Genomic DNA, 15,971 nt, shown 5'->3' with positions numbered 1-15,971 from the left:
CAATAAGACACATAGATAAGATTCATCCATGTGGGTTCCGTATGCATAGATTTTATCCATGTATTTTGTTATACACATGTTGTGCAAACTTTGTTGTGTAAAAATTATTTTCCCCTCTCATTAGTTGTACTTTTTGTTTTCTTTTTTATTTTTTTCTAAGCAATGCATTAGTTGTACGTATTGTTTGTCACGCCTTTGGTACTTTGCCTACAAGCGGACGGGTTTCGTGGCACGCAAATAAGAAGCTTCCTTAGCTGTTTGTTTTGTGGGAAGATTATGATTTATGAATCATCCAACCACACATGCAACCTTGGTGGTGGCCGGCCTTCATCTTCATGAATTGTGTGTGAGTGAGTCCGCTTGAAAAAAAATACGTCACGTTTGCAGCACTGCCAAATTGATAGCAAGGTGCCAAATATGCACTTTGCCCAACGGGTGCTGTGCGATAAGGGCAAGTGATATTTTGTTTTATTTTCTTTTTTTTATACTAATAATAATAATAATTATTATTATTATTGTTATTATTTGGGGAAGGAATATATATGTTGAGTGTAATAATGAAATATACCAGTTTAATAGATGGATTAAAAAAAAAAAAAAATCAAACCATTTTTTTTTCAATATCTTTTATTTTTTATTTTTTATTTTCCTTCTAGCTCTTTCGTGCACGTACCAGTTTTCAATAGAAAGTAATCTCGTTGTCCAACCTAAACCACAAATTTCGTCCCTTCCCAGATAACGTATCCAAGTATGAACTGTGAAGTATGGACGGTACAAGTGGCAATGAATGAGGGTTTTAGGCAACGTTTTCATGCTGTATATATGTCTCGATGGAGTTGATTTTTCCTAGCTTTTCCATCACACGATATCTTCCACTTTCTCGCAATACGACTCTGAAAACGTTATTTATTTATTATTATTATTGGAATCGAGCACTTCCCTTATAAATAATAAATTAAGTACAACCTTCCATGCAGAAATGATGTCAGAAATCAGGGACGAAAGGAGGGGGCTGGCAGGGCCATGCCTCCCCCAATTTCTTAAAAAATAAAAATTATTAAGTTAAAAAAAATAAAAATTCTAAAAAAGTACAAGATAAAAAATAAAAATTTAATTCACTCAAGATTATAAATACAAAGTGAACTTCATTAAGAAAACATTATTCATCATATAGGGATAATGTTTCCTTTGCAAGACAATAAGCCGCACCATTAAAATTACGTTTAACATGAATAATCTGTTACTTCTGAATACCATTCAAAAGTCTACAAGTATTTTTAATGAGATGGTCATAGTTGCTCCAATTTCTCCTTTCTTTTCTCGGTGCTTGTACTATTTGAAAAGTATCATCTTCTAGAACTAAAAGCTCCAATTCACAATTATAAGAGATTGCCCTTAATGCCGTCATATATCCTACAATATCAAGTTTAATAATATAATTTATTTGTTCAGACAACGTGCCATCACCTCACCCATTTAGATAATCATCTTCATTGAATTTTTATCGACAGTCGTACCTCAAATGGCTTTGACAAACCCCGCCATTGAAACTAGACAGCCATTAATGACACGAAGGGCATGCAAGAGCCACCTCTCATTTCAAGTATGCAGGAATCCAAGATCATCATATCTTGGTTGATGAAGCTATTTTCAAATCATCTATCGGTATGTCCCCTCGCCCACCGACCCAACCCCCCCCCCAAAAAAACTATATTAATAGAGCAATAATAATTTTTTGGATTAAGATCCATGGTGGGGGTAAATTTAAACTTTTCTTTATTGTATATCTACAAGTACTGGTAAATCATCGCTAGCTCTAATAATTATAAACTAATGTTAGCATTATAAGAACACAAAAATCTAGGGAAGAGTTGAGGGGTAAGATAGAGAGACACATAAAATTAAGGTGGTTCGATTTATAACATGCGTCCACACTTTAAAGCATTTTTTTGATTACATCTTTCTTTGATATATTTGATTGTATACAAGATTCTATTTATAGAGAAATAATATGAACATTACAATTTAATTTTACTTATACACTAATAATAATTTATCATCTTGTAATTCTTGTTTCTTGAGTGTATGTAATTTTTGTCTCTTGAATGCTTGTAACTCTTGTCTCGATAAGCATTATACAATTTGTTAAATCAATATTCCTTACATAGTAATTCTCATACCTATCAACCATACCCATCATATTGCTCACTTGTAATCACACAATGTTTATATCTTAGGCTTACTATTGGATTAGGATTTATTTAAAATCAAGCTGTTTTTTATATCAAAATAACGTGAAAAATGCTACATATTAAAGTTAAACAAAAAAAAATATTTTAAAAAGCTTTTTCTTTACTTTTAAAAAGACGCTCATTTTTTACTAAATCGAAAGACAATTTTTTACTCAAAGCTTTTATACGACATAAAGTGTAAGAAAAAACATTTTGAAATGATTTTTTTTTTTTCATTATTAACATGTCATATCTTTAATATGTAACATTTTTCACGTTATTTCCATATAAAAAACGGCTTGATTTCAAATAAATTTAAAATTTTCAAATTTATTTGAAATTGTAAGAAATCCTAATCTCTTACCATCGCTAGCTCAAGCTCCGAATTTTGTCAGCCGCGTTCATGGTGACTTACTAAAATCACATAATGTTTTTGTAAAAATATTTGTACACTTCTAAAAATTGGGTGGCTTAATTATGGAGGGTTTTTTTTTTTTGGTCACTGTACCTTATATTCTGATTCTTTAAACTTTTCATTTTTTTTTTCTTTTTCCTGTATCACTCATTTTTCCTTTTCCTGTTTTCTTATAATTGTTTTGATTAACCACCAAAATCAAGATTGTATTAACATGTTGTCCCACATATTTAATGATAAATTCACAAAAATAAAATAAAATAAAAATAAGAAATGAATGTGCAATGTATATAGCTCGCTAATGAAACGATCAACCTCTTAAGAGCATTCCTAGTAGCCTCACCAAAATAGTTTTTTAGCTATTTTGATGAGCCAATTTGATGAAAATCCTGAAAAACCACTCCCAGCAACCTCACCATTTTAACCAAAAAAAATTGATGACTAAAATTACTAACCAAATTAGATGAGGCATTTTCACTCAACAACCCACTCACCAAATTTTGGTTCACCTTTCTCTCTCACATGATTAGCACACTTTTTTCCTTTTTTTCTCTCATTTTCTTATCTCATATCTCATCTCTCACACGACAATATCCTTATTTCATGGATATGAATGATTTTTTGTAAAAAGATTATATAGAGAAAAAATAAATAAATATGAAAAAATTATTATTTAAATGGAATAGTGAATATTAATTAGTTAAAATGATGAGACTGTTGGGGAAATTTTAATAAAGTGGCTCACCAGAATAAAAAAAATAATTTTTAATTATTTTGATGAGTAAAATTTGGTGAGGTTATTAGAAATGCTCTTATCTGTGTAATTAACTTTCTCTCCTTCATAATTACTTTACATTTTTTAAAATGATGCTTATCATAATTCTCCAAACAAAAATAATTTAAAAATCCCACTACGCTCTATCTTTTCCGGGAGGGGAAGCAAGTGGATAAGAAAGGAAGATGCCCATGATCCCAAAATGACCCACCTCCTCCCATCAAGCTACACATATTTTGTCTTCGGTTCGCCTAGCTAGGCCCTAGGTAATAAATTAATTAGTATATTGCTTTAAATTTTCACTATATTTGATTCTCGAAAATATCGAGATTGCAGAATTCTCTTTACCTAACGTACCCCCCACCACCAAATAAAAAAATAAAAAATAAAAAAGTTGTCCTTACAATAGTCACAAAAATCAAAGGCCGGACAGCCGGAGGATTATTGTCGTTGTTCGTCCGTAGGTCAGAATCTGTTTTACATTTTCGATTTTCCTTTTGTTTCACACAAATAACTTCTCCCTCTTTAAAAAAATATTGATTCAAAAGATAATATTAAATGTTTTCTATTTACTTCTTCCATGTTAATCTAAAAATGAAAGAATATATATTATATTATCGATAAATAACGTTTTATATAAAAAATAAATAAATAATATGTTTTTTTTAAAGTTATTATATTCTATTAAGGAGACAATTTTCTTTCACAGTGGGTTAAAATCTTTTTCCTTAATCAAGTCTATTTAACTAACATGTATTGGAGCTCCAATCCGCAGTGACAGAGGGGGCTCCCAATTTCTTAAAAAAAAAAAATCAGAAGATTTAATTTTTTTTTTAAAATAAATATAAGGTAAAAAAATTAAAAATTTAGCCTATTGGCTCATGCCAATAAATTTCTTTGCCCACTGGTCCCTGCTCATAAGAGCTTCTAGTTCCGTCTCTGCCTATCCACCAGCTACATCATCGGCGCTGGCCTCTCTTTCGCTTGATCGGTTCCCCCTTCATCCTCCTGCTCTAAGCCATAGTTCCCCCAGTATCTTGAAGTTTTTAGATTTGATTTTTTTCAAGTCAAATCTACTAACTTCAGGTGGCTTTTTCACTCATTCTTCTACACCACTAGGTTACATGGCCTTCCAGCTCCAATCCACCAGTCACGGCTTCTTCAACGAACCTCTCCACACTTGAGCGTGCACTCTATGCGCCGACGCCCGTTTGTGAAGCTATGGCTCTCCGCCAGCTTTCTCCAGTTTGGCCAACTTCTGACAATAGTTTGGCCACTATCGATGATGTATTTTGGATAATGTTACTACTTTTTGTGTTTGTTTGTTTATGGGTTTTCCTGTTGTTTCCTTCTCATGTTTACTCATGTACTTGTGTTTTGGGTTCTTGTGGCTCCAAACACACCCCAAACAACTTTTACTAGTGCCCCCCTAGATTCTTGGCTTCCGTGCCATGAATCTTTTGACCCGTATATTTTAAAGCATTGTCATCACATACTTTCATGTTTAAGTTTAATTTTGGAATGTCTAGATCATGTTTGTTGTTTTTTCTTACGGTAATTTCTGATGACGTATCTATTAAAAAAAAAAAAAAAACTAGCATGTGTTCAAAATGCATGTGAGAGCATGTAAGAATCACATGTATTTTAGACATATGTTAATGTAATAAATGAGATGCGTTTGATGTCATTCTTTTGCACATTTCTTTTGAAAATCTACTACTAAATCTGCATAACTCACATGTGGCCACACAGATTCAATAATAAATTTGCATATCTCTCATACAAAGATAAGCAAAAAAAAAAAAAAAAAAATCTAAACATTTCTCTTAATAGATTAGATTTATTCAACCAACTTTGGAGAAAAACTTCACCCCCATACTAAATTGTATGTTATGGTAGTAATCTCCAACCCATTTAACTATACATAATGATTGAAATTACTTCAAAAAATAAAATAGAAAAATAAAACCATAATCCACTTTTGCAATATAGTGTGTGTGTAAGCCTTTTTATTGCTCAGTAGTAGCCACTTAACAAACCATAATGTCCATTTATAGTCACTTTTGTTTTTCATTAGTCCAATCGCATTTGGATTCTCTCTGGTTCATCCAATTAGTGTTATTTGAATGGTACAATTATCCATAAAAATGTGAAAGAATAATTTTACCTCTTAAATAAAACTAACTGGATCCTCATTCATTTCTAGTTCAAATGAACTAAAGATGATCGTTGTCCAGTCCAATCGGGTTCCTATTTGATTGGTTATTGCTATTAAATTGGTAGGAGCGGATGGCTGGACCACCCAAAGCTCACATTAGGAGTGATTCGACCACTACCTCCCACGGGAGAGGGTGGCTACCTTGGGGGGTTTGAGTAGGCTTGGCAATTCGGGTTAGCGAGTCGGGTTTATGTCGACCCAATTGACCCGATTATACAAACGTCGAACCCAACCCGATTATTAGTCGGGTTGAAACTCGTGACCCGAACACGACCCAATTACAAACCGGGTAACACGAACCGACTCACTGAACACGATTGAACTTGGTTATTTGGAGCCCCATTCTGGTGGATCTTGTTTCTTGTGGTCATGACCCATTACCCATAGCTTGTAAAGCTCTGTAGGAGATGCAATTGTAGATATTTTTGACGGATATCAACCAGATCTTGTAAGGCTCTAATACCGTTTGGAGAAGGTGCTGTCGGAGGTGACTGAGATCTTGTTCTTCTCGCAGGTGACGGTGACGGATTCGCCGAGAGTGCCGACCTTGCTGAGATCCTGGAGGAACTTCTCCAGTGAGGCGATGTCCATGATCTTGTCCTCCACCGGCTTCGCGTAGTGCCGCAGTCGACCACGAAAGCCGCTCCCTTCTTTTTCTATGTCAAAAGGCGTGCTGTTGGTTTTGTTTTGTTTCTTTTCTTTTATCTCCTTTTGATTGAGGGGGGAGATTATTTGGTGGAGGAGGGCTTTCACACCGGTGGAGAAGCGTGGTGGGGATTGTGGGTTTGAGATGGGTCTGTAGGTGCAGTTATGAAAACATTGAAAGGGCCAAAAGGCGTGTGGTGAGGCTAGGGTTCTTCACTGAAGTCTGAAATCTAAATCACTATTTTTATTTTTTATTTTTAAATAAGACGTGTCATAATCGTGTTCGCGGGTCAACCCGCGAAACACTATTATAAAACGGGTCACAATCGGGTCAACCCGATTATGTCCCGAACCCGATAATGTTAAACCCAAACTTGGTTTTCTCATGTTGTGTTCGTGCCGAATTCGCAGGTCGTGTTAAAAATTGCCAACTCTAAATTTGAGGCACGATGGAACTACCACCAACCCATCTACCCTCACCCTTCTATTATTATTTTTTTTGCATGACGTGGCATATATGTCATAGACAACATGGTGTAATGTTGTATTAATGGTGGGATATGGTAAATTATGCATGTGGTAGAGATATCGTTAATTATTTGGATGATAGGTTAAGTGAGGATTTGATTTGAAACGTGACTAAAATCTAAGAAATTAATTGTTAAAATTAGAAATATGAAAACTAGATTGAAATCTCAAAAATGTTTAGGACTAATTTTATTTTTGTTTTTTCCCTGATTTTTATTGAATGTTATTTGCTTTTAAAAAAAAAAAAAAAAAAAAAAAAACCGACCGATTAGATTAGACCATTTGTCAACGACCAGTTTCATTAGAGCGTCCCACCTAATCCCTCCAAAATATAAGCCCAAACGGGACCCTTCAAATTCCCCATAAAAATTCAAAAGATTTCTTCACTGCTCCCGGTTTCTTTCGGAAAATCGACTCGCCCGGAATGCCAAATTTTCTACGATTCGCTTTTTCTTTTGCTTTCTGACCTAACGATAAAACTTGAATATTTAGGAAAGCGAAAAAGCGGCCTATTTAGTAAAGCTTTGTTTGTTCTGCTTTGCTGAAATATCTTGCTCTCTGGTGCGAATGCTGAGATTGAGTTTAGGGAAAAGATAATTCGAGATAGAAAGAGATAGAGATGGTGGTGAGGAAAGTAGGGAAGTACGAGATCGGGAGGACGATTGGCGAGGGAACATTTGCGAAGGTTAAGTTTGCTCAGAACACGGAGACCGGTGAGAGCGTCGCCATGAAAGTCCTCGATCGCAATACCATTATCAAGCACAAGATGGTCGACCAGGTTATGGGATCGATCGGAACGGTCTAGATAACTCTTTGATTTGATTGCTTTGCCATATATGCCGCCTGAGCAGGCATAACGATATAAACATTAGATAATCTTGATCACGGCCTCTCGTAATCCGATTTCAAATTTCGTTTCTCATGGTGTTTGATTGTTGTAATCTTGCAGATTAAGAGGGAGATAACGATAATGAAGCTTGTCAGGCATCCTTATGTTGTTCGTCTTCATGAGGCATGCTATTTGTTTTCTGAATTCTAAAATTTGGACATTGATTTTACACTGATTTTAACGCTCCATGCATCTTCTGAATCTCTCTCATAATGTTCGTTTTCTCTAGGTTCTAGCGAGCCGTACTAAGATTTATATAATATTGGAGTTCATCACAGGTGGTGAATTGTTCGATAAAATAGTGAGTAGTCTAATTTTAGATCCAACAGCAAATTGTTATTGAGGATTGTTTTCTTCTTTCGCTTTTGAGTTAAGTTAATGATTTATGCAGGTTCGTCACGGACGTCTTAGTGAAGCCGAAGCTCGAAGATACTTCCAGCAGCTTATTGATGGCGTGGGTTATTGCCACAGCAAGGGAGTCTACCATAGGGACTTGAAGGTTCTCCTTTGCTGGAATTTGGAGCGCAGTTGTTCAATTTTAGTTTAGAAAGATTCTTATAAGTTATAACGGTTTCCTTTTTATTTTACAGCCTGAAAATCTTTTGTTGGATTCCCAAGAAAATTTAAAGATTTCAGATTTTGGTCTGAGTGCATTGCCTGAACAAGTGAGATTCTTGTTGGAGTTATCATCGTCTCAGCTTTTTTACATTATCATAATCTGTGTGAGATGAGATCAAATGGGTTTTTACTTGGTAATTTTTGCACCTAGGGAGTTAGCCTTCTTCGGACAACATGTGGGACTCCCAACTACGTAGCACCTGAGGTAAATATAAGGGTGGCTAGCTTCTAAGTTGGGTTTGACATTAGCTGATATATATTTCTTAATGCATGCTTATCAATCGATTATTTTCATTTTTGGTTTTAGGTTCTCAGTCACAAGGGTTACGATGGTGCTGTGGCAGATGTTTGGTCCTGTGGAGTCATCCTTTATGTTCTGATGGCTGGATATCTCCCATTTGATGAGCTTGATCTCACTACGCTATATAGTAAGGCACGGGCTATTATCATGAGTACTATTTGATGATTATCACGCAGATAAGTAGCTTTGCATATTGCAATCAGCAAGTTTTTTTGGTGATGGGTGTAAAAGTCTTCAACCAATATTTGGCTTTAATGGTGCAAACCGTGAAAATTAGTAAAATTAGCCAGATTTGTAAATACAAAAAGCATCTGTGCTTTGCATCAAAGATGTTAAACTTTCATAATGGTAGCATTATTTTTAATTGTTTTCTGCAGATTGAGAAAGCAGAGTTTTCATGTCCATCCTGGTTTCCAGTTGGAACAAAATCCTTGATTCATAGAATTTTAGATCCAAATCCTCAAACTGTAAGTATTGGCTCTATGACTAGACATTGCTTTTTATATTTATCATTTGCACATTCTCTTGGCTGTGTCTGATAATTAGGATTTGTGACAAGGGCTCAAACACAATGGTTTGGAATCAAGTTGATGAAATGACGACATGAAAAGCGTGCAATGCGATAATGCATGTGCCACTTCCCAATTCAGTATGAGTTGTTGGGAAAATAGATTGGCAAAAAGAGGACTTTCCCTGTTACTGTCTTTCTGACATAGTGTTTCAAGAGCATCAGTAATTTTGGTAATTAGAAATCTGACTTGGTCTATGCGGTGGTTGGCCCGAATTCTAAGCTTGCACCGAGAAAAGTTCATTCTTGACTTCATTGCCTTTTCCATTCTATTGTTTTCTTACTTATCTTCTTTTCATTGTGTGTGTGTGTATATATATATATATAATGAAAGTTCACGTGTCAAAGGGGATGGATATGCATAAACAGATAAACTAGCTGTAGCAGTCATGGCCATTCGGTTTATCAACTTGCGCATATTTTCTTGCTAGGCTAAGGGTTTTATGTTTCATGGGTCTCACACAAGCAATCAATGTCTTGAAATGTTTCCATGCGAAAGTATATTGAAGTAAGCTAAGAATGTGCTTGGGCCATAAAAGTCGAGATTTTTACTTTTAGTTATCTAGTTACTTAAATTATCCTGGTAAGTATTGACATCCTTTATATGGACTACAAATTATTATTTATTTGTGAGCCACGAATTGAAACAAATCAAGTTTAATCTGATGAGATCTCTTTCTAGAAATAGAAAACTAGATGACCTCTTAGAAAAAATTATTTATCTACTTCATTTTCCTTAATGGAAAATCGAAAGCTTGGACTCTATTTCCAAGCCATATTAGTTGACATACTGGGTCAAATGTTGGTGATAATGGATAATTGTTGCATATTTAATGTGATACCCCAGAAGGTTATGTCCTACACTGGGTGGGTGGATTGTAATGGTGTTATATAAGTATCAAGTCCCACATTGGTTCCTTATTAGGTGAGACTGGTTGTTGTAAGTGATTCTAAGGATCTTCAGTTGTAACTTGACTAGTAATTTTGGAGTAATAGCGCAAATGTGATTAGTGTATTCTCTTGGTCATGACAATTAAGAAATAAGAAATACTTTTTTTTTTAATATCTTATCGATAGCAATATGGCGCGCCTTCCTCATATAGTAATCCAATTTTCCTATTTCCTTGACATCACTGATTTGGATTGATTGGTTTGTTTGAAAATCAGCTGTGTCCTACCATGTCTCGTAGACAATCAATGGAATCACATTAAAAGCATACCCTTTTTAATGACTTAGGAGGGCCAATGATTGAGGCTAATAATTCTGATATTCCTACAGTTTGATTGAATATCAGTTATGTTCTCCCCTATCTAAGAGCAATTATGATGATATTAGACAACGCGTTGAACCATAATAAAATCATCTCCCTTCTGAAGGCTTAACTTCTTAAGGGACCCTTTTGTTTGATGCTCATAGAACTTATTTTACCATTTTAGGCCACCTGAATGATGTAGTTCCTATTTGCATTGCCTTATAACACTCGGTAATTAATGCTGACTTGTTTTTATTTGAAGTTAGTGCATTGGTTCCTTCACTGTTAAGTTCCTTCTATCGTATGTTTGTACTACTAGTAAAACAGCCTTAGTGCAATTGATGGCTTTGATCTACTTACTTTGGTTCTGGTTGTTTCTGAGGAGTTCCTCTGTGTCCTGTGCAGCGTATTACTATTGAAGAGATCAGAAATGATGAATGGTTTAAAAAGGGTTATGTTCCTGTCAAACTTCTTGAATATGAAGATGTAAACCTTGATGATCTAGATGCTGTTTTCGATGATTGTGAGGTTGGTAAGGCTTTGAAATGCTACGTCTTTTTCCCCTTTATGATGCCTGCTTTGATTGAGAATTTAATGTGCTTTTGGTTTTATCGTCGCCATAAAGGTTTGACGATTTGGTTTATGTTGTAATTGGAAAAGTTTGTTGCTAGCAGTCACCAAATTCTCCTAGTATAGGTGTTGCTCCTACACTTAAACCACAAATGGGAGGATGGGGCAATCCTTCCTGATCTCTACCATCCTCCCGTTCAATTCAATAACCATTGACTATTGTAATTATAGTTGTTCTGGACGACGCTCTCCTCTCCTACTTTTGGGAAACATAATGTAGAAGTCCTTGTGGTTTGACTTTTATCAAATTACTCTGGGGTTTAAAATGCATCAAATCACTTATTAAGGTATGGACCATTATCAAATCACTCAGTTAGATTTTTGGGAAAAAATATACATACACCTCTCAAACTACCACCCATTGTCAATGTCCTCCAAGAAGTTATGGCTTTTGGCCAAAACGGTTGGTATGGCTGAGCCAAAGTGAAGGTAGTAGATCTGGATGCTAGATGAGTATACCTGGCTTCAAAAAAATCTAATAACTATATAAAAAAAAAATAAAAAAAAAATAAAATCGGCCACCCCCTTGTCTTTTTTTTTTTTTAGTTTTTAGTTTTTCCTTCTTCCCCCCACCCCCGCTCGACAATTTATAAGAGTATTTTTGCATTATTAAAAAGATTTTAAGGTTATTTTTGTCTCTTTGCTAGCCTTGGAGGGGGGGGGGGGGGGGGGCATTGACAATTTTTAGTTATTTGGTGGGAACACTGACAAATGCAATGGAAGTTTGAGAGGAGGGGATATGTGTACTTTTCCCTAGATTTTTTAACAATGAGTAATGACACGTAGACTGATGGCCACATTATATTCAATAAAATTTTGATATGTATACATTTTATTGAGACAACATCAATTAACTGTGCCACAAAAAAAGAAAAGGAAATGAGAGAGAGAGAGAGGTGATTAGGGGGTGGTTCGGCCATCCCTAACCACCTCCAACCTATCCCTTGGCCATTGGGGGTGGTTAGGCCACTTCCACCGTGGCCTTTGGGGGAGGTGGTTAGGGGTGGTTATACTTTGGCCATTGGGGGTGGTTAGACTCCACCATGGCCTTTTGGGGTAAACGCCTTTTTTTTTTTGAATAATAATAATTATTATGTAGTATTTATAAATGATTTGACAAAGTTAATTGGTGTTGATTCAACGACATGTATACGTGTCAAAATTTTATTGGATGTAACGTGGCCATCAATCTACGTAATCGCTCATTGTTAAAAAAACTAACGAAGGGAATGATTTGATAACAGTGCATAACTTAAGGAGTGATTTGATGCATTTTAAACCAAAAGGAGTGACTTGATAAAAGGCCAAACCATAGGACCTCTACAATATTTTTCCCCCTACTTTTTCATTTTCTTAATTTTGGATTTTTTATTTTATTTTATTTATTATTATTTTTTTACATATTCAAAAATCAAATTGTACCAGTTGCAAATTAGTTTTTCTTACACTATAACTTTGTGATTGAAATATTTTTCTAAGCCCACTTGGAATACGAGTCCTGCTATGCCTATCAAGCTTACCAAATATCAAGTTGATTATTGATTAGGAGCTATCTCATCCATTAAGGGCTCAGGATTTTTAAGGTCCGTGCTGTTTTAAAACATTAAGAAACATGCTTTTTTTAGATCCAATACATACCAACATCCAATCAATATGAGCTTTAGAATTGAACAGTAGTTGACTAGGTTTACATTTTGATGCTGTCTTAGGTGACTGTTGAGAGCGTTGATTTGCAGTAAACCGTAGGAGTGGATGTGTCTTAGGGCCCGATTGGGATTGTGTTAAGAAGCTTAAAAAGTACTTTTAGTACATAAAAAGCTGTGCAAAGCAAAAACTGGTCTGTTTGGTAAAAACCTAAAAAAATACGTTACTTTTTTGTTCTAAAAAAGGCCAAAACACACTTTTGAGAAAAGCTTGAAAATGAAGCTTTTTCTCAAAAGCTCCTTTTGACTATAAAAGCTATATTTCCAAACACAATCCCAAACAGGCCCTTAAGAGTGTGCCAATTTTGATATATAGCTAATTCATACAATCAGTAATGAGATCCTCATTGTAGTTGGTTGTCACATTCTCATTCTAGAGTCAGATTCTATAATCATGTCTTCTGCCTTCTAAATAAACTGTCCTGTTAGCGTGTGTGGAGGAGGTTGATCTGGTGTGTGCTGGAGTATAGGCATGTATGCAGGATGAATGCGGATCTGGTGTGTCTTAGTTCCCCTGGAACTTGTGAGTGTTGAGAATTCATGCTGTCATTTATGGAATCTGTAGTACTACGGATTCACCCTCAGGGCATCAATCTGTGCTCTGAGAGAGCATATTCCCACACTATACACTTAGTTGAAGCTGTATGTGTTGGGAACATTCTTCAGTCTCCATATGACAGCTTAGATGATCAACATTCAAGATAAAGTTCTTCAGATTGTATGTTTTATTTTTTCTTCAGTTCTGAATGAATACATCATACAGATAGTATACCCATTCAAGATACTGATATACACTGAATACATATGATTGTCCGACTCAGGTGTCTTTGCTTATTTGCATTGGTTTGGTAATAATCTGCTTTATTCTTTTAATTCTCTTGAAATCATGGTTTACTGTTAGGAACAAAGGGCTGATGAGCGATGTGGGAATGAGGACACAGGTCCTTTGATTCTTAATGCTTTTGACTTGATAATTCTATCTCAAGGATTAAACCTTGCATCGCTGTTTGATCGTGGCCAGGTATGGGTTATTAATTTTTTATCTTTTGATATTCATTTAGCTAATACCTACTTTAGCAATACCATCGCTAGTGTGAAAATATTAAAATATCATATAGATCAATGTAACATATTAAGCTGTGATTTGAGGACACACAATTGTCTTGTTCTGAGACGAACATGGACATGAGCTGTTGGACAGGCAACTTCTTGAAACCTAGACTATGATGGGACATGGATATTTATGTGCATTTGTGGATGCCAGTTGAACAGATGTTTTGATCAATGTAATAGTGCTTCTTGGCATGTCAAAGAACCATATAAGTGAGACATGATAATTTGTACTCGGTAATAACTTCATTAACAAAAGGCACATAGTCTTTTACTCCTAAACATTTCTTAGGTAAATAAAGGTGGACATTACTATGAGTTCCAAAACAGGTGTCAAACATGCGTTCTCTCTATCTAATGTTGCCAATCATCCTTTGGAATAAGTGTCACACAGATCACAGAGATAAGAAACCCCATGCAAAATTGGACCTGCTAATATAATAAAATCTCACCTTACATCTGTGATATAATAAAATATCAATAGCATGCAATAAGTGTATGTTTTCATTATATACTTTAATAGATGTTTCCTAGTTCCATCAAGATGTTCAAATTTCTTGCCCTCACTTACAGGACTCTATGAAGTGTCAGACACGCTTTGTTTCACAGAAGCCAGCAAAAGTCGTTTTATCTAGTATGGAAGTTGTTGCACAATCATTGGGTTTTAAGACTCATATACGCAACTTTAAGGTTAAACCTCTGACCGTTTGCTACTATAATACTCTAGCTTTTTCAGCTTTTCTATTTTGTTTACTCTTTTTTTCTTGGTAGTTATTATTATTATTTTTTAATTTTTTTTTAATTGATGTCATTCTACCAATTAGTTTGTCCTATGGCACCTTTTTCTTCTGCTCTATAGATATATAGTTTCTTAAGGGGATAGTAGTCCTGCCAATAGTACTTTCAAGCTCGTGTATATAACATTGTATTAAATTTCAGATGAGAGTGGAAGGTCTTTCAGCAAATAAGGACAGTCATTTTTCAGTTATTCTGGAAGTAAGCTTTCTGACCTGACTTCCAGATTTTTACCTGCCCCTTATTTCTTTCATCTGCTCATTTTTTATATTAATTTCAATTTTAATTGTTTTGGCTGAAGATTTTTGAAGTCGCTCCAACATTTTTAATGGTAGATATTCAGAAAGCAGCTGGAGATGCTGGTGAATATGTCAAGGTCGGTTATGTGTAATTTTGTCATTGCAGTTATATTCAAGTATTGTCTTAACAATTTACAGGTTAGATCGCCTCACAGATCCAACCCCCCCCCACCCACCCTGCGTTTCTTGGTTTTGGATCCTGATAAGAGAGTTTCACTTGTTGCAGTTTTACAAGACTTTTTGTAGCAATCTTGACGATATCATCTGGAAACCACCTACTGACTCAAGCAAATCAAGGATCACCAAGGCAAAGAGTAAAAAGCGTTGATTTTGTTTCCTGTAACATAATCTAGTGGGTTACACGTCCCAATCTAGGGTTGACCCTAAGTTGTTTTTGTTTCCTGTAACATCATCTACATTGTTACACATTCAACTCTAGGGTTTACCCATATAGGCTCTCAGATGTTACAACCTGAGGTTAGGACTACAGCTTACCTAAAGTGCAATCAATCCTCAATACCCCACCAAACATCCTCCCCATTTTTTTTTTTTTTTGTCAGTTGAAAAAAAGAGAGGAATTAGTGTTATACATGCCTATTTGTTCCCTGCCAGTCTAATGCTAGGTTTAAGCCGATGGGAGTGTACGACTTTGTTGGTGAATTTGAGTTGAATGTAATGTTATAGTTCTTTAATTGCCAAACATAGTGTAAGTTCAGAACTTATATTTAATTTTTGCAGCTTGTATTATAGTGAGATCTATTTCAGTTTTGGGACGATGGAAAGCACCCCTCCCACTCTCTCTCTCTCCATTTACTTTTACTTTTTGGTGACCTTGCTTATTATAATATGATGTCACAATTTTAAATGATATGACAATATATTCATGATTAGATTAGATCTGATCTGAACCATAAAATGGTCATCTCAATTTTACTTCAAATAGAGAGGATTTTAGTGGCCGATTTCTCTTGTAGCGAGAAATACTTTTAGGGA

General features: G+C 35.2%; 1 protein-coding gene across 2 annotated transcripts; it reads left to right on the top strand.

Moving 5' to 3' along the window:
• The first annotated feature begins 7,172 nt into the window (after positions 1–7,172).
• Positions 7,173–15,731, top strand: LOC133870947 (CBL-interacting serine/threonine-protein kinase 8). Of its 2 annotated transcripts, XM_062308248.1 has the most exons (14): positions 7,177–7,590; positions 7,762–7,824; positions 7,931–8,002; positions 8,093–8,200; positions 8,292–8,366; positions 8,471–8,524; positions 8,627–8,752; positions 8,998–9,087; positions 10,847–10,969; positions 13,676–13,795; positions 14,458–14,574; positions 14,824–14,880; positions 14,981–15,055; positions 15,205–15,731. In XM_062308248.1, exons 1-14 carry the CDS (start codon positions 7,432–7,434, stop codon positions 15,304–15,306), a joined length of 1,341 nt encoding a protein of 446 aa, XP_062164232.1. In that variant the 5' UTR covers positions 7,177–7,431; the 3' UTR covers positions 15,307–15,731. The 2 variants fall into 2 exon arrangements, 1 of the variants encoding a protein (XP_062164232.1); XR_009900803.1 differs by lacking the exons at positions 14,824–14,880; positions 14,981–15,055; positions 15,205–15,731 and having other exon boundaries at positions 7,173–7,590; positions 10,847–10,973.
• Positions 15,732–15,971: the final 240 nt, after the last annotated feature.

This window comes from Alnus glutinosa, chromosome 6 (genome assembly GCF_958979055.1).
Source record: "Alnus glutinosa chromosome 6, dhAlnGlut1.1, whole genome shotgun sequence".
In the NCBI taxonomy this organism is placed as follows: domain Eukaryota; kingdom Viridiplantae; phylum Streptophyta; class Magnoliopsida; order Fagales; family Betulaceae; genus Alnus; species Alnus glutinosa.
The sequence above is the reverse complement of the archived record's forward strand: the minus strand, read 5'-3'. Positions and strand labels throughout refer to the sequence as shown.